Here is a 17,670-nt window from a genome sequence, read left to right as displayed (position 1 = left end):
AGCTATTTAGATCAAGATTAAATTAAAAATACAGTCATGTTATTGAAAGCCTGTTATTCCGGTAATCTGTGATTGACAAATTTTCCCCGATAACTTACACACTCCCAGGTTCCAAATCATGTTCGAACCAAGAAACAGTGTGCAGTAGCGTGGATACGTATCTTCTGTACGCTGTGAAAGTAGAGTTTGAGGGACGGGAGCTAATGAGCACTTGCAGGATCGAAGGCACGGCGAAGACTGCTACGAGACCCAGTATCATGGACAAGGTGAACTGAAAACATTGTTCCCAGTAGAAGCGACGTGCTCTGAAATGCGTAAAACATCATTAAACTCTCGTGAGTGATTTCCATTATAAATATAGATGAATCCGGCTTTATACTCACTTGTTTAGGCGACGTAAGCCTGACTATATTCGAACCCATCCGGGAGCCTTTTTCACAGGGACTCAGCTCGCAACACGTCGCGGTTGAGTCTCAACCCTCTCCCCGGATGGGTTCAAAACTAGTCGAACTTACGTCGACTAAACACGTGAGTATAGCTGGAATCATCTATATCCATACTTGCATACTAAGCGAAGTTGTCTGTCTGTCTGCTAGCTTTTCACGGCCCAACAGTTTAACCGATTTTGATGGGTATAGAGCTTACATCTCAGGGGAGGACATAGGCCACTTTTTATCCCGGAAAATCAAAAAGTTCCTACGGGATTTTTAAAAACCTAAATCCACGCGGACGAAGTCGCGGGCATCATCTAGTTTATATAATAAAATAAAGCGAAGCCCTTGACCGAAAATTGGATGGCTATTTGCATAGATAGCGTCATAGACTTAGAATTAGTTGATAGTAGGTAGTGGGTACTTACGATGATAGCAATGAATCTTGTAACTGGGTCTCAATAAACGATAACCTTTGACTTTGCGCGATACCGTAAATAATAATCATTTAATTTATGTAAGTTAGGTATATTTCTAGTCCTGATTATGTCATGATAAGAATGACTCGGACCAAACAAATGTCTCTGTGAGTAGGTAAGTATAATGTGCCTATACCACAGACCACCTTTACTTATTATATTGTTTCTCGTCAAACCATGCAGGCATTCTCATTCCCTCAGGTAATTTTTCATCACAAGGCTGTTCAAGGGCTTCTTTTGAAAACAGGCCATTTATGTATTCGTCCACTGAAATTAATAAGTAATTATTATAATGTAACACAAAAATTAGGTAGACACTTTAACATGCTACTTAATAGGTCAGTACTTAATTTTCATTCAAAATGTTCAACTAAGTGTTCGGAGAATTGTATTTGGGTGGTAATTTTAGGGTTCCGTACCCGAAGGCCAACGGGACCCTATTTGGTACTCTGTCCGTCCGTCCGTCCCTCCGTGGGTTTGTTTGCCTGTCAGCACTCAGCAGGCTGTATCTCGTAAACCGTAAATAGGCAGGGAGTTGAAATTTTCACAGAATGTATATTTTATTGACACTGTAACAACAAAGAATAAAAAATTTTTAAATAGCCACCGTGAACATTTAAAAGATTTAAAAAGTGTTATTTCTTGTGCGATGGTACGGAACAGTTCGTGTGCGAGTTCGACTCGCACTTGACCAATTTTGTACCTATTTATCAAATTGAGAAAGAACTAGACCTCAGGTAGTCACAACATTAATGGGTACCTATTATGTGAAGGGGGGATATAATAGGGTAGATAAACTATAGGTATATACGATTAATCAGACCAAGATACAAATACTACCTTAACGAGTTTAATATCAGGAAAATAGATAGGTACAATACCATCCAAATTCACATCTTTAAATTGAGAAACTCAGTTAAAATTGAGAAATTTGAAGTAGGGATAGGGTAGGTTCACAACACGTTTATAGTCAGTCTTTCAGTACATGAGAGATAATTAGTATTTTAAGAATATAAATGATAAGATAAATAATATCTACTTAGAATTAAACACTCTAGTACTTTACGTACCTACCTTATAACATCAGGAAGATACTTACCATTTAAATTCATTGTAATATTTTAGGAATTTTATTCTAATAGGAAATTATTTACTAAGCAGATCGACATACAAGCATAGTCCATTACCTTCTCGGTGGGCACCAAACATTACTCAATTAAATAGGTCAGTCTTTAATAAAACATATCACCCACATAAGTAGAAATATCAATTATCACTGATAATAACTGACAAAAATAAAAATAATCGGATCAACTCTATCAGCGCAATTATACGCGGTGATTAATAATATAATTTATCGTGTTGATTTTTTAAAGACTCTATTTTAGTAGTAACCAGTCAAAAATTGTAATATAAAATTGTAAATTGGTGCCATATTTTTTGAAACTTTGTCCAGATGTTTGAGTTTCGCAAAATGAACGCGGAGCAGAAATCAATAAAACAATACAAAACAGAATTTCACGCTAAACCTTTATTAATTACGTATAATACCTACAGATATTAATTTAGTAGCTATAAGCTAAGTAAGTCTACAGAAGTGTACACTATAACACATAAAACATACCTAATTGAAGCACAAGAATATGTGTAAAGAATCTCATTTAGGTACACTATACCTACTTAATAATAATTAAGCCTTTCACCACAAAAAAGATAATATCACTTTATAAAAAGGCTGAGGTAGCTGTGGCTTATAATACTCTGAATTTGGCTTAGGAGTAGACCTGTCGGTTGGGCTTTCTTTGAAAATATTTACAAAAACATTCTTCAAACCAAAGTGCCATAAAGCACGATACGGTATGTAAGACGCGACAAATACTGCCCATTTTAAATGCCAGTTAAAGATATTTCTTCCTATATTAGTTGCGTAAAATGCAACTGCCATTTCGTTGAATGCCAATTTATATTTTCCAAGTAAAGGTAGCTGTCTATATGCTGGGATATCGTCCATGCATTCGTAGTCGCGAATATAAAGCATACGTGGTGGCTTTTTCAGTACTCCTTCTATTGCGCATTCTTGTACTAATATAGTTGACATCACGCCTGAAAGAAAGAGATTATTATATTCAATACCTACTACCTACGTTACACATGGATTTATTATGAGGACTACATTCTGTGCAGAAGAACTCCTAAGATTAATATATTCGATGCTGCTATAGTGCTTGCACTGAGTTAGATTCATACTATATCTATACTAACATCCACACTAATATTATAAACGCGAAAATTTGTGTTTGTCTATCTGTCTGCTAGCTTTTCATGGCCGAACTGTATAAACCCGAAAGGTGCAAAGAAGTCATGCTTTTTGTCTCGGAAAATTACAGAGTTAAATCCGCGTGAACGAACTAGCGGCCATTATCTTCTTGGTACATAACAGAAATAGCTTGCATCTCGATATAGGCTATTATTATAATATATTCCAGAAAATCAAAGAGGGATTTTCAAAAACCTAAATCCACCCGAATGAAATTGCGGGCATCATCTAGTATAGATACCCTATGTACTTTTTATACCTACTTAATTAAAATTTTGCCGAAATTACCGTCATCGCGGTGTTGTCCATTTACTTGATGCTTCCTTAACTTGGTTTGGAAATCTATTCTATCTCGTTCCGAATTGATATATCCAGGCACCTCAGCTATACACATCAATGCATACATCATGGACGAAGTCTCCAAGTCCGTCAAGACAATACTAACACCTTCTAACATAACACGAGACATATGCTCAAAATATTCTGGAACGTTCTCTAAACAGGGCGTGAATACTCTGTCCTGAAGTATTTGACACACTTGGCGAGTTTCTTCGTAGGTGTCTCGGCAAATGTTATATCTAAAAAAAACAATAACGTTTGTTGTATCATTCTAACTATTGTAAATGCGAAAGCGTGTTTGTTTGTTTATCTTCTAATCATTCGCAACGGAGCAACGGGTCAGTGAGATTTTTTGCATGTATACAGTTAAAGATTTGGAGAAAGACTATGTTCATGACTAAAGGCTCATAAGTTTTATTCCGAAACATCAAAGAGTTCGCACGTGATTTTTAAAACCTGAATCCACGTGGACAAAGTTGCGGGCATCAGCTAGTTAAATGTAGTAACCCACCTGTCCTCCAATCCAATCATGTGTCCAATAACTTTCCAACAATGGTTGTACGCGTCCCAATCGCCTTCTTTCAGTTGTCTAATACTGAACTTGTCTGGTTTAAGAAAGGCAAATCCTATAAAACCAAAAAGGGTAAGAGCCACATCGCGTTGGGAAATAATGCCTGTTCCCTTTAATCTGGCAACGCGTCCTGCTTGAATGTGGCGAGTCCTGACCACGTAGAGTGATCGCCAGGCTCTGGGAATTATAGTTTTTATAGGTAAGTATAATTACAGTCGAATCTGAATACAAGCAAGCGGACCGACCGAAAGGGAGTTAACTCACACGGAACTTTCTCATTAAAAAATGTTTTACACGGGTCATTATAAAATCGGCACTAGTCTGTTAAGAATGAAAAAATTTCCAAATCGGTCCAGGGGTCTTTGAATAATCGGGGAACATAGTTACATAAAAAAAAAGATTCCGACGAATTGAAAACCTCCTCCTTTTTTGGAATCAGTTAAAAACGCACAACAGCTTGATGCTATTTGGGGAAACTTTTACTAAAAGCTTTGAGCTTTTGATGGATCGGCGTCATTTTTTTCATGTAGTTTTAGACCTGAGTGTGTATATGTATGAGAGTGACATAGGCTACTTTTATCCGGAAGTCGGAACCCACGAAATTTTTTAATTCTTAAAATCTCAAGAGTAGGAACGGCGATATTACACCTAACATGTCAAATGTTATTGACATGTTAGGTATTCTTACACTGAATCAGGCTTCAGCTCATGGTCAAACCAGGTATTCACGTGTTGGTGTGTGGAGAAGTATCGCTTATACGCTGTGTAAGCGGAGCTGGAGCGGCGACTGCCAACGAGAACGTTCAGTATTGACGGAATAGAGAACACTGCTAGCACCCCAACAATCATTGAAGCTGACATCATGAAAAAAAAATCTCGGTAGAAACGACGACCCCTGAAAAATTCAATTAATTTAGTCGCTTAACGAATACACCTAACTACTATAGGTATTAACATTATAAGTAAAGTTAATTGTAATAAAAAATTGAATTCTTCGAATGCGTCTTTTAAACTTAATATTTCATTTTTATAATATAGTAATATCTACCTACTTAAAGGTGATTATTAATAAGCTACGAGGGTTCCAAACCTGTAAAGAATTAACCTACAAGTGGAGAGAGTAAAATAGGCTACTTTTTTAACCGACTTTCAAGCGTATTTTTTAATCGATAGAGAAACTTTGCAACATTGTCCCATAAAATTTGGATTCAAACTTCTCAATTCTGATGCTGTAGGCGACCTGATCCCAAAACTGATGGGATTTAGAAACTGTCGGTAATAATTTGATATTCGAGGTATCTACCAAGCAGTGGCGGTCTTAGGGGGTGGCGAACGGGGCAATCGCCCGGGGCCTCGCTCTTGAAGGGGCCTCGCGCAACAACCCCAGCAAATTATAAAAAATATACATTTTTAAACATATTTTTTAATTAAAACTTTTGATTCTGATCTTTAATTACTTATTAAGGTTATTAAATAACGGTAAGTTAAAATAAAGTTAGTTAACTAATTCATCGCTCGGGCAATCCCCGTATTTTATTTCGTTCGTCAGTTCTTGTCACCTTAGAATTATTTTGCTTGTAGTATGAGTTACAAAATTGTTACTGGTAAGGTTTTGGGGGTTCAAACTCCCAGACAAAGAAAGCTTAAAATAGACTAATTCTCGAATTCCTTCAGGCTTAAAATGTTGAATTTGCAAAATGTTGAATTTCGGAGTTGCTAAATGTTAAATCCCAAAATGTTGGATTCGCAAAATGTTGAATTTGAATTCCCAAAATTAAATGTTGAATCTTAAAAGTAAGCTTTTAATTCGCATAGGCTTATACGTAATTCACAAAAAAAAAAACCGGCCAATTGTGAGTCGGACTCGCGCACCGAGGCGAGGGTTCCATACTCGGGTATTTTTTTCTGACATTTTGCACGATAAATCAAATATTTCAACATTCACACAACAAATTCAACATTTTAAGAATTCAACATTTTAGGAATTCAACATTTTGGACCTGAAGGCTCGAATTTACCATTCTCTTATTTAAATATATCGAAAATTTTGCGCTCGCTTCGCTCGCGCTTTTGTATTGTATTAGTTGATGCCCGAAACTTCGTTCCCATCGATTCGGGTTTTAAAAAACGTCGTGGAAATTCGGGATAAAGTATCTGTGCGCAAGCTATCTCTGAATTATACCAAATTTTAGCTAAGAAGATGGGCCCTGAAAAGGACTTTGGCTAATATTAATATGGTTTTTTTGTAAATAATATATCAAAAATTTCGCGCTCGCTTCGCTCGCGCTTTTATTGTATATTATTTGATACCCGGAACTTAATCCACATGGTAAGTTTTTGAAAATCCCCCTAGGAACTCTGTCTTTCCGGGATAAAAAACATGAGAAAAGTAGAGTGAGGTGCTTTGAAACATAAAATTTTGTTATGGCTGAGCTCGTTTATATTTCTCTTTTTTATCTGTATTAAACAAAAAAGTTGCGCTCGCTACATATCTTTCAATTTTATTGAATACTAGTTGACCGGCCCCAGCTTCGCACAGGGAGCCTATCTATTCCATAGACAAAATATGGGTGGTATTATGGAACAGGTAGACTCCCCGTGCGAAGCCGGGGCAGGTCTACTAGTTATGACTAAGAGTCTACTTTCTACTAAGCTATTATACTGATCGCGATCGTTATGCTGTTACCCGTTGAGGAGTTCCAGCCTCTATTTCCGAAACTGTTCATCAGATCTTCACCAACCTTACATGGTACCAACCTGACAGTACTATACCTTTGTAAAAAAAAGAATTGTGAAAATTGGTTTAAATTTGACGGAGTTATTGAGTAAAATCGATAAAAAGTTTGATCCTGTATCTCGAAGAATCCTTAATTTTTTTGGAATGAAAACTACCCTATATATTAACCCGGAGCACTTTCAGTGCACCTTTCATTTAAATCCGTTCAGTAGTTTTCGCATGATGCGCGTACAGACAGATAGACTGACAGATAGACAGACAGACAAAAATTCTAAAAAAAATTGTTTTGGGATCTATATCGATAATAATACTTTCTGCGATTAAAATTTTCAAAATATATCAAATGTACAGAAATCGTCAAGTTACAGTTTTATTCTAAGTATCCAAGATTACGTTCTAGTATTGAGTGAGCTGGAAATGTGTAAATTAAAGTATATGAAGTATTGAGTAAGGTAAAAGTAAGAAAAACTGTGTGATACTTAAAAATTATTTCTGACTGTTTGTGCGAAACAAAACAAGATTCACGAAATGAGTTCGCGTGATCGTGATGCCGGCAGAAAAATTGAGTCAGGTAGTTCAAAAAGGAAACGAGGTATCAAAAGAAAGCAGGTAAATCTACGTGGGTCTTTCGTCTTATCATTCGTTAGATTATTGCGCTTTAATTTAGATTTTAGTCTTCGGAAAAGCCACTTATATCAATTTTAAAATTTATCATCTCTGTATTTGTTAATTTTGTAAATCTTTTAATGTAAAATATTTTTAAACTCTATTTATTTGTATAACTTTAGCATTTCTCCTCAAACATGAAAAATACCTAAACAAACAAACAGACCTACTTTCGCATCACATACTTTTCACGAAGAACAAACTAGGGCCTCGCAAGACCTGCCGCCCGGAGCCTCGCAATGGCTGAGGCCGCCTCTGCTACCAAGTAAAGACTTGATCGTTCAACTCGAGGACTCAAACCCTCAACCCTGATGATGTAAGAAATTGCATTCCTAAATCGTCGTGATCCCATGGAATTTTCAAAGAATTATCCGTTTAAATGTTTTTACGAAATTTGGTACAGGGATACCTTGCATCTCGGGGACGGGCTACGAGGGATAGGCAACTTTATATCTTGGAAAATCAAAAATTCTCACGGGATTGTTAAAAGCCTTAGAAAACTACGCGGACGAAGCCCATTTCCCATCAGCCATCATATAGTATCTAAACAATAATTGAAGATTTAGGAGTTATTTATATTAAAACTTACTGATTGTACTTCTTTTCGTCGAACCATTCTGGTAATTTCATCTCTAAATCTTCAACTTTTACGGGGTCTGAAGGTAGTCGGTGGGCGTCTCCGCTTAACAAATTCTCGACAAACTTTTCGGCTGCAACAAACGAAACGACTACATTTACCATTTTTTTCGTTTTACTACAAACTTAAATAACTTGTCATGTCAAATACGTGGTCAAATCATACATCAGAATTTTAGACCAGACCTCACTCACAATCGATTGAGCTGAAATTTAGAATACTCAGTAACTTTGATGGCAATGCAATAAATATGGTACCACGGAGATAGTATTATGATGGAGTCAGGAGATGGCCATAAGTAGGAACTCGTCAACTTCTTTGCATTGAACGTAACTCAATTGTGTTTGGGCATGTTATATATGTATTGACAAGCACTTTAGACTAAGACGATGTCCAGGGGGCTTGCAGAGCTCCCAACGATTACTGGGTAGGGCGGGATAAGCATTACACATGAAGACGGAAACAAACACTAGGGCGCGTCCGAATACCCATAATAATCTGTGGTCCGTAGGCCGCGGCTGACAGCCGCGACAGATATAGTCATAGTAGTGCACAGTCGTTTGGGACACGGCTTGTGAGATATCTCTCGGATGTGCGAATGCTCAAGGTTACGTCTGCGACTTAATATGTGCAATAATACCTAATTAGCACAGTTCAATGTTCCTACCATGTACGCAGCTGTCATCCGCGTTCGCCAGCCGCGTTCAATAGTTAATTTCCTCCTTTACTCACCTTCATTTTAGGCTTTTTTACCTGTTAACAAGCTCTGCTCAGGTTATTGAGTATTATATTAAGGCCTTGATAACGATTAAGTATGTCATCGACTAATCGAATGTTCTGTACTCGCCGTTCCAAGTCCGCTCCAATCCAAAACCTTAAAGATGACTTCCAAAGCAGCGGTAAAAGAGCTTTGGGAACTAATTTCTTAGGATTAAATAAATAATTGCGCCTGCTATAATATCATATAGTCGACAGTGGCCTGCTGCATTTAAAATTTAAAAAAAAAAGCCGAAAAACGTAAAACAATAGGAACGAAAACCTATTAAATGGCTACTTATCAATGGATTGTAAACAATTGGTTTAAAGGTTTACTAATCTGTTCATTGTTAACTCGCAAATTGAATGAATTCAAAGTTCAAACGGTAATTAGTTGCTCGACCTTTAATATTAGAGTTTTGAATATGAATTTTATATTTTTAGTGGGAGTTTTAATAAAGGGTATTCTCTGTGATTGGGTAAGTACTTACAAAATATGAATGAACTATAATATGAATGACTTATAATTACTTTTTCAATGGAATGAACCTAAATTAACTCCTGAGTAGGCTATCTATTTACCTACCCACCTATTTTTAAAACTTTTTTTGTTGACTCAAGTCAACCCCTGCTTTTAAAGCCCTTTCATTATGATACCCCACTTGGTAATGTACCTAGTTAGTTATCTTCGTTTGAAAATTGAAATAAGTAATTAAGTATTTGTTTATGAACACATATAATTTTTTTTTGTGATGTTACCACAAATTCACGGTTTTCGGATTTTTTAACCCTCGACCCAAAAAGAGGGGTGTTATAAGTTTGACGTGTGTATCTGTGTATCTGTCTGTGGCATCGTAGCGCCTAAACTAATGAACCGATTTTAATTTAGTTTTTTTGTTTGAAAGGTGGCTTGATCGAGAGTGTTCTTAGCTATAATCCAAAAAAAACGGTTCAGCCGTTTGAAAGTTATCAGCTCTTTTCCAGTTACTGTAACCTTCACTTGTCGGGGGTGTTATAAATTTTTAATTTACACTTGTTCCTTAACTTGTGCTACTGCCTTTCGTGATTCAACGGGAAGTACATACCTACCTACCCTATAGGTTTTTTTGACAGACACGACAGACAGACAACAAAACAGACTACGGGTCCCTTTTTTCTTTTTGAGGTACGGAACTCTAAAAATTATTGACATTTCTTTTTAGAGCTCCGTACTTCCGAAGGAAAAAAGGACCTGCGCTGTTTAGCCAATCATTACTTTTGGAAAAAATATATTTTACATTTAATTTATTTAAAATTACTTAAATACGGGGTTTTTTTAGGTTTCCGAATGGCTGGCTCCGTTAGAATATCAATAGTAAGTGATTATTTTATTACATCAAGTATCTTTTAAAATATTGATTATCTTATTGAACTTTTCTTTTCTATGTAGGTAGGTACCTAATTGTATATGTCCAATTAAATTACCATCACCGTGTCGTACTCATCACCTATAAAAATAATTATAAGCCTTGTCAAGAACAGTCGAAAATGAAACTTTTTGGTATAAAAATGATACGTGTAGAGCCAATAGTTTCCAAGTTATACTTAGGTACCGTCTTAGCGAAAAACCAAAAATGTCCAAAAAGGCCTTTCAGAGTAGAGGACTTTTACGATACTTTGCTTTGCTTACTTCCTAATGATCCAGTATACAGGGTGGTCAAAAATGTCTATCACTAGTCCAATTATGACCTTATATATTATTATCAATGACCAGTATTATAGAGTGAATGGGAAATTTTTTGACATCAAGGATGGGTTTGGGGACGGTTCACTACTATACTAATTTTTGATCTTTGTCCCAGGCACGTAGGTATTTTTAAGCCCTAATTCGCACAGCGTTAAAAAAGCGTTACGTTAAAACCCGGCGTTGCGCTGAACGTACAAAGTGCGCGTTAAAAAAGCGTTGACGTGTGAACAGATACTTGGGAATGCATTTGTTCTATTTGAAACGCTTTTTTAACGGACGTTAAAAAGCTCTTGTACGAATGAGGCCTAAATTTTCTGATTTCTGAACATTAAGGTTTAATATTTAACTGCACACAATATGACACAACAATACCTAGTGCCTACCTGTTACCTACTTACTTGATTACTTCTGATTTCTTTACCAATATTTTTACATCCTTATAAATACAAAAATAACTAGGTAGAATTTCTAAACGACTTTATTCTTATTTCCGTTTATATCGTTGAAATAATAAAATGAAATATATTATATACATATGTAGCCACGCGTACGATGTAGGTACGCGTACCTACATCGTACGCGTGGATTACCTAAGGTTTTATAAAAATTCCCTGAACAGTTCATAATTGTAGGATGCCCACGACTTGTCTGTGCGGATTTAAGTTTTTAAAAAATCTCGTTTTAATTCTTTGATTTTCCGGGATAAAAAGCATCCTCTGGGACGGAATCAATAATATCTATGTACCTCTGCCTACCGTCCAAATATGTTAAGCGGATGAGCCGTGAACTTTAGGTACCAGACAGACAGACACACTTTCACATAATTCTATTATATTCTATTTCGCATAATTTATTAGTATGGATAGTAAGAATTTATTGCGGATCCATATTTCGTAAGTATGAAATTTCGAATTTTAAATTCAACTTTCAGCACGGACATATTGAGACAGAATACTAGGAACCGAACTTCAAAATTTGTCCCAGAAGACCATGATTCTGAAGTCGTGCCTTTAAATCCGTATCTAGATTCACATGACGTATATACTAAAAATAATATCTTTGAGCCATCAAGTGGAGATGCAGGTTCTAAAGGTCTAAAAATAAAGCTAGATGAAACTTTAAAAATTGCCGAAGCGCTAACTGAAACTTTAAAGAAGCAAATCAAGGAAATAGAAACTCAGGAACGTTTACTGAAGGAAGCTATAACGAACGGAAGGTAATGTAAATATTTATATTTCATAGCAAAGAAAAATTACTATCGATACGAAGTACTTACCTACAGTCTTTCAGACTTTATACGTTACGTCTTTGTTACCTGATATCTGCCAAAGCCACTATCCAAGCTTCATAGTCGCTGATCGTTCCTCCCTGAGTTGGGGACAATGCGCAGATAAACTTTCAGCTTTTATAAATTAACGAGGCTCTGGTCTTCATAGGCCCTTTCTCTATAGTATTTATTAAAGCTTTATTTTCCACACACTGCTAGTTTATTTATTTATTTTTTACAATGTGTTTTAATTCGTTTAGTGTGGCCTCTGCGGGTAACAACTTCCTCCATCTTTTCGATGTTTCTCTGTTATCAACATCCATCCATTTCTTTCCGGCTATGTTGATGATGTCATCCTCCCATTTTCTCTGTCTTCCCACTCTCCTTTTGCCTATCGGGCCATGTCATTTTGTTGTTAAGTAAGTCCTGCCTATTCCCATTTTTGTTCTTTTAGAATTTCTTTTTGTGCCCAGTACTTCTACAATAAATGTTAATTCTTCTGTCCACTTCATTTTCGTTAGTGTTTGCTTCAAAAGAGGCCAGTATACTTAAGTACACATAGCTGTCCACATCCTCTATCGACTTTTCTTCTAATTTTTTTTTAATGATTGTTTTCTTGTGACTGTTTGAAGTTTGTAGTTTTGGAAGTACCTATTCATCTGTAGACCAACTTTTTGACTTTCTGAGTCTAAGCTCTCTATCATTTCCTCCAGGTCTATAATAGCTATGTCGTCCGCAAACCTCAAATGTGTTAGCCTTTTATGTAACACCCATATTCCTTTAGTTTTACAATCAAGGTCCTTGAAGATGTCCTCAAGAACAGCTATGAATAGCTTGGAAGAAAGCGGGTCTCCTTGTCTTACGCCTTTTTCAATTGTGAACTCTTCTCCTTGTCTCTAACTTATCTACTCAAAAGGATTGATGAGAAGAGATTATAAATTGTAAATAGTAGGTTGATGGGCCTATAGTTGCCTATGTCCAGAGGATTCCCTTGCTTCTACAGTAATGTTATATTTGATTTGCACCATTGTGTTGGTACGATAGCCTTTATGCAATGATGATTTTAAACCCAAAAAAGCCATTCGAAAAACAAAACAGTCGAACTAAAGCTGTAAATCACAAATTCTTATTCTACTAGGTAAAATATGTCTGAAAAAACATTAAAATAACACTATAACGATATTATTCGAACAAAAAAAATTAGATACTTAGCGCTAACTTTTTGGCAAATTGTAGGGTTGGTTCAATCCTGAAGATGCAGCCATAGCCAACGATTTTATTATCAATCTTACGATTTGCTCGACATAATATTACATGCGAGTCTACAGTGATTCAGCGTGGGTTTTCCATCTGGAGACACTTGTGTAGGACGCGCTTGTTGCTTCCACTGCGTGGAACGGTGGTTAGGAGCTCGATTGTCGTCGAGTGTGTCTTACGAATACACGTGGTGTCGTCACGATTATTGTCTTTCCATTCCACCGTCTCGATCCCCGACCGTATCTTCGATGTTGAAATCTATTACAATGATGTTGGGCTGGGGCCGGTCAAGCATCTGAAGTTGGATTCTTCTTACAATATTTAGTAGGTAAGTATTTATTTGACAACGTTGAGGCATGTGCCCGGCTTTGTATGAGGTTTGTAAATAGACCATCGCGGCGATACGACTACGATACGAGTGACTAGTAGACGAGACGATTATAACATCACGGACTCGTAATCGCCCCGTTACGCGACTCTTCCAGCACAGTTGAGAGGCGCAACGAGGCGTTGCGGTCACGTCACGCGGCGATCCGTGGCGGTTTCGTGGCGGATTGATTGTTGTACTGTGGAGATTATCCGATTATTAATTATTTATTATAGAATAAATATTATTATTAGGATTAAATTATAATAATAATTAAGTATAAATATTATTAGTAGGAAGTACCTAGTTACTCGTTGCGATTCTCTCGTCCGTGGAGATGGCGCCTAGGCCAATTTAAAACAGGTTACAGGTAGTTGTAACTTCATGTTTATCTTCAATAATTAAATACATAATAACTGTAATTTATTTTCTGCCTCTGCGTGTAAAGTCGAACACTTATTTTTTAGGTCTGGAGTAACAACATTAACAGTTTTAACTCTGGGGCATCCTTCTCGAACCTATCTTATACGTGACGGATTTTGGACTCTCTGTAACGGCTTGGTACAATACCCAGCTAGTCAGACCTCATACAACATCTTCACGGAACTATTCTCCGCCCCGAGGTGTATTGGACAGGAGGTAACAGCTGTGGTAACAGTTACAGAAAAAGTAAAAGTACCTACCCCTTCTATATAATAAAATTGTTTACGATAATTCTGCTCAATAGCAGAATTGTCGTAAACAACGTGAGGAGTCAAAGATTGCTTAGTGTGGTCAATACAACACTAAGCGATCTTTTGACTCCTAAAAAGTCTTTTAAAAATTAAATCTTCTAAAAATTAGATGCTATATTCTACTATATTATATTATATTTAAAAAAATACTTTGAATACGTCTACATTTTATTTCTAGAAATTGATTCATATTAGGAAGGTAGGTACAACTAGGTTTTGTGGAAGATGCTGAAGAAGGTGACGTGACGACATTTGTAACTAACAGGTAATACTAGTTAGCACCATAATACAAGTTTCGCACTCCTATAATCACATTATTAATATAGTAGGTAGTTAACTTATCATAATAGATAACTGTAGATACCTATCATTTCATAAGCTCTACTCATACCTACTTAAATACTTACCTACATGATAAAACGATTTAAACCGGTCTTTACAGATTACATCAAGACGAGATCCTTGCGTTTTTAACTCCATCATCAAATACCAGACTATACCTACGACCCGGCGATCAACGTATCATGAAGACGACTACCTTTGCTTGAGAGAATCTTTCAACAACACTTTAGAGAATTTTATGTCTGTAACGAAAAAAGTCGTTGATGAAACTTGTAAAAATGGTAGGTGCGCCCTTCAATCTATAAACCTGTAGGTATGCGTCCACAGCTATGTGTAGGTTTTTTTAAGAGCGCGCCACCAAACACGGTTCTCCGTCTTCCTCGTACAACCTCTTCCGACCACCTTCTTCAGGTCATCGGTCCAGCGGGCTGGAGGTCATCATACACTTAGCGGTGCGAGGTCTCCACTTCAGAACGCGTCTGCCCCGGTTCTGTGACAGACATGACCTGCCCATTGACACTTCAGCTCGCTAACTTCCTTTGAACTAACTATGTCGGTCGCTTTTGTTCTTCAGCGAATTTTTCTCGTTCCAGATTATATCCTTGAGAGAGATACCCAATATAGTTTGCTTCATACTCCATAATGAGTGACTTTTAATTTGTGTACGAGCCCAACTATCAGTGTCCACGTTTCCGCTTTAACGCCAGGTAAAACATACTTAGGGCCGTCTCACAACCAAGTTTATCTGACTTAGCTTTGGAAATGCTGCCCAGCCCAGTCCTGACAGTTTCCTTATCAAAGTTGTTTCTACCGAATCTAATTATCTGGCCGTGGTAATCATATTCTTGAAGAACTTCAATGCTGGCATGTCCGACGGTGATCTGACGGGTCTTGAGATAAACCTGTTCGGTAAATATGACTTGTATTTTGTCTATGTTCATTTCAAGACGCACTCGTCTGGAAGAACAGTTAAGCTTGATCAGCATCAGAAGCAGACGGTTGTAATTTATAAATTGATCCTCTAATATTATATTATATAAGTATTAAGTTTGTTCATGATATTTTTTATAATAAGTAATTACCTAGTAATTACAATCGATGGAAATTAGTTTCGGAAGTGGCGTCAATGAGAACTTTTTCCCCGTGCTCTTAAAGGTTCATCATCGCCCATCGTCGGCTCGCTACAGAGCTCGGGTCTCCTCTCAGAGCGAGAAGGGTTTTGACCATAGTCTACCACGCTGGCCAAGTGCAGCTTGGCAGACGCCAAGGTTATCCATACTAATATTTTAAATGCGAAAGTGTGTCTGTCTTTCTGCTACCTTTTCACGGCCCTACAGTTTAACCGATTCTGACGAAAGGTACACAGTTAGCTTATAGTATATCCCGAGGACGGACATAGGCTACTTTTATCGCTGAAAATCAAAAAGTTCCCACGGGATTCCCAAAAATTTGGTACCGAGGTAGCTTGCGTCCCTGTAATTGACATAGGCAACTTTTTATCCCGGAAAATCAAACAGTTCCCAAGGGATCTTTAAAAACCTAAACCCAAGCGGACGAAGTCGCGGGCATCCTCTAGTATTCCATATTCTTTAGGTGAAACCTAATTAATTGATATTTTTTCCTCAGGAGTCACAAGAAGTCTGACTGACAACGTTCTGGATTGCGGAGTGAGGGTTCTATCTGAGTATACATACTATCCTCCAAAGGACAATAAATCGATCCTACTACCCCTCGAATATTGCACGGAAAAAGACGGCTCTTGTAAACTCATTGTAGCATGGCATCTTTCTAATAAAACTATCGAAAACTTTGAATTTCTAAAAACTGATCAAAATTTTAAGAAATTCTTCATGAATTCTGACTCTTACATAGAGCCTTTTATATAAAAATTGAGCTAACATTCTTATCAACTTTTTGTAAAAGTTACTTTTTAGGCGCAAACCTACTAATGCCACAAAGCCAATAAAATTCTCTATTAAGTAGATATAAACTATGAACGCTAATTGTTGTTTTCTAACCTTGGGCAATAAATCAATACACTTCGAAGTTATGATTTTTTGTTACCTACCTTATATAATATAATAGGTAATTATTTCCTGATTTATTAGGGTTCCGTACCTTAAAAGGAAAAACGGAACCCTTATAGGATCACTTTGTTGTCTGTCTGTCTGTCCGTCGTGTCTGTCAAGAAACCTATAGGGTACTTCCCGTTGGGGGGCAAGGGATGAACGGTAACCAACATCTTAACCGATCCAAACGTCAACCTCACCTGCACGCGCCTAACGGCGGCGACAACCAACTGGTTGCCGTGGTGCTCCCTGCTGGACAACAGACGAGGCTCTGGCGACCGAGCAGTGGCGGGATAACCACATACTCAGCTGGGAAACCGGCTGAATGAGGCTGCAGCGAGCCTTGGGACCTAAATAGTTCCAAAAATGACTGGAGAATAGATCAAAACGCCGAAAATCAGGCGGTTTTTAGAAACCCTCGACTGAGCACTATTGGAGGGAAGGAGGGATTAAAAGGAAAAGTGCAAAACATGAATAAAGCGGATCAAAAAAAGAAACTACCCCAGGAGGGTACCAGCGCTGCAGGCAGTGCTGGAGAATCCCTCCCTGGAGCTTTGGATATGCCGTCGCAGCCGACCATAATCAGGGCTTCAGGCCGCCCCTCGTATTCTGGGGGGGGCAACGGTTCGCCTAACGTCAAATATACTCAAACGCACACATACAAACCTACACATACACCTAAAACAGCAGCAGTAGCCTCACCATATCGTGGCGTGAATACTGCAGCCGAAGGGAATTGTTCTATAGAGAACGACAAGATAAATCCTTTCACCCGGGGGGGAGCCGTTCAGAGGTCACCACCAACCCAGAACACTAGCCAGGACACTGATATGAGCACTATACTAGTAAAAGAAACATCATGTACAGAAGACCAACAGACTGACATAAACACATGGAAAATGGTGCAACCAACTGAAGGACGTGAAAGAAAGGACTCACTAGGAGCCAATGAAAATAATACGAGAAGTTCAGAAG

General features: G+C 37.5%; 3 protein-coding genes and 1 long non-coding RNA gene across 8 annotated transcripts; 1 reads left to right on the top strand and 3 right to left on the bottom strand.

Moving 5' to 3' along the window:
* Positions 1–37: 37 nt before the first annotated feature.
* Positions 38–2,023, bottom strand: LOC123871461. 2 transcript variants are annotated; one of them, XR_006797268.1, is made up of 3 exons: positions 1,751–1,976; positions 1,063–1,177; positions 38–305 (listed from the first exon to the last, which is right to left on the bottom strand). XR_006797268.1 is itself a non-coding variant. In XM_045915302.1 (3 exons), the coding sequence occupies exons 1-3, from the start codon at positions 2,020–2,022 to the stop codon at positions 95–97; spliced, it is 339 nt and encodes a 112-aa protein (XP_045771258.1). In that variant the 5' UTR covers position 2,023; the 3' UTR covers positions 38–94. The 2 variants fall into 2 exon arrangements, 1 of the variants encoding a protein (XP_045771258.1); XM_045915302.1 differs by lacking the exon at positions 1,751–1,976 and adding an exon at positions 2,010–2,023.
* LOC123871469 lies at positions 380–553 on the bottom strand. The gene is made up of 2 exons (XR_006797273.1): positions 503–553; positions 380–472 (listed from the first exon to the last, which is right to left on the bottom strand). It is a non-coding gene; the product is annotated as an uncharacterized LOC123871469 (long non-coding RNA).
* Positions 2,024–2,420: 397 nt separating the features above from the next.
* LOC123871445 lies at positions 2,421–9,154 on the bottom strand. 4 transcript variants are annotated; one of them, XM_045915272.1, is made up of 6 exons: positions 8,910–9,154; positions 8,130–8,250; positions 4,826–5,032; positions 4,078–4,314; positions 3,516–3,805; positions 2,421–3,013 (listed from the first exon to the last, which is right to left on the bottom strand). In XM_045915272.1, the coding sequence occupies exons 2-6, from the start codon at positions 8,168–8,170 to the stop codon at positions 2,610–2,612; spliced, it is 1,179 nt and encodes a 392-aa protein (XP_045771228.1). In that variant the 5' UTR covers positions 8,171–8,250; positions 8,910–9,154; the 3' UTR covers positions 2,421–2,609. The 4 variants fall into 4 exon arrangements, with proteins under 4 accessions (XP_045771228.1, XP_045771229.1, XP_045771230.1 ...); XM_045915273.1 differs by having other exon boundaries at positions 8,931–9,154; XM_045915274.1 differs by lacking the exon at positions 8,910–9,154 and adding an exon at positions 8,845–8,904.
* A 103-nt stretch (positions 9,155–9,257) lies between these two features.
* LOC123871446 lies at positions 9,258–16,673 on the top strand. Its single transcript, XM_045915276.1, has 6 exons — positions 9,258–9,412; positions 10,253–10,287; positions 11,591–11,875; positions 14,018–14,189; positions 14,727–14,907; positions 16,253–16,673. Exons 1-6 carry the CDS (start codon positions 9,359–9,361, stop codon positions 16,510–16,512), a joined length of 987 nt encoding a protein of 328 aa, XP_045771232.1. The 5' UTR covers positions 9,258–9,358; the 3' UTR covers positions 16,513–16,673.
* The last annotated feature ends 997 nt before the right edge of the window (positions 16,674–17,670 follow it).

This window comes from Maniola jurtina, chromosome 13 (genome assembly GCF_905333055.1).
Source record: "Maniola jurtina chromosome 13, ilManJurt1.1, whole genome shotgun sequence".
Lineage (NCBI taxonomy): Eukaryota > Metazoa > Arthropoda > Insecta > Lepidoptera > Nymphalidae > Maniola > Maniola jurtina.
This window is presented reverse-complemented; position numbering and strand designations above follow the sequence as displayed.

Bases quoted from the DNA above. Each gene is read 5' to 3' on its own strand.
- LOC123871446 (XM_045915276.1), top strand. From the start codon at position 9,359: ATGAATTTTATATTTTTAGTGGGAGTTTTAATAAAGGGTATTCTCTGT. The intron at 14,190-14,726 runs GTAACAGCTGTG...CGGTCTTTACAG, and splicing joins CGAGGTGTATTGGACAGGAG to ATTACATCAAGACGAGATCC. The intron at 14,908-16,252 runs GTAGGTGCGCCC...TTTTTTCCTCAG, and splicing joins TGATGAAACTTGTAAAAATG to GAGTCACAAGAAGTCTGACT.
- LOC123871461 (XM_045915302.1), bottom strand. The intron at 306-1,062 runs GTAAAGGTGGTC...TACGCATTTCAG, and splicing joins GACGAGAAACAATATAATAA to AGCACGTCGCTTCTACTGGG.
- LOC123871445 (XM_045915272.1), bottom strand. From the start codon at position 8,170: ATGAAATTACCAGAATGGTTCGACGAAAAGAAGTACAATCA. The intron at 5,033-8,129 runs GTAAGTTTTAAT...TGAATTTTTCAG, and splicing joins GACGAAAAGAAGTACAATCA to GGGTCGTCGTTTCTACCGAG. The intron at 3,014-3,515 runs GTAATTTCGGCA...TCTTTCTTTCAG, and splicing joins TGGACAACACCGCGATGACG to GCGTGATGTCAACTATATTA.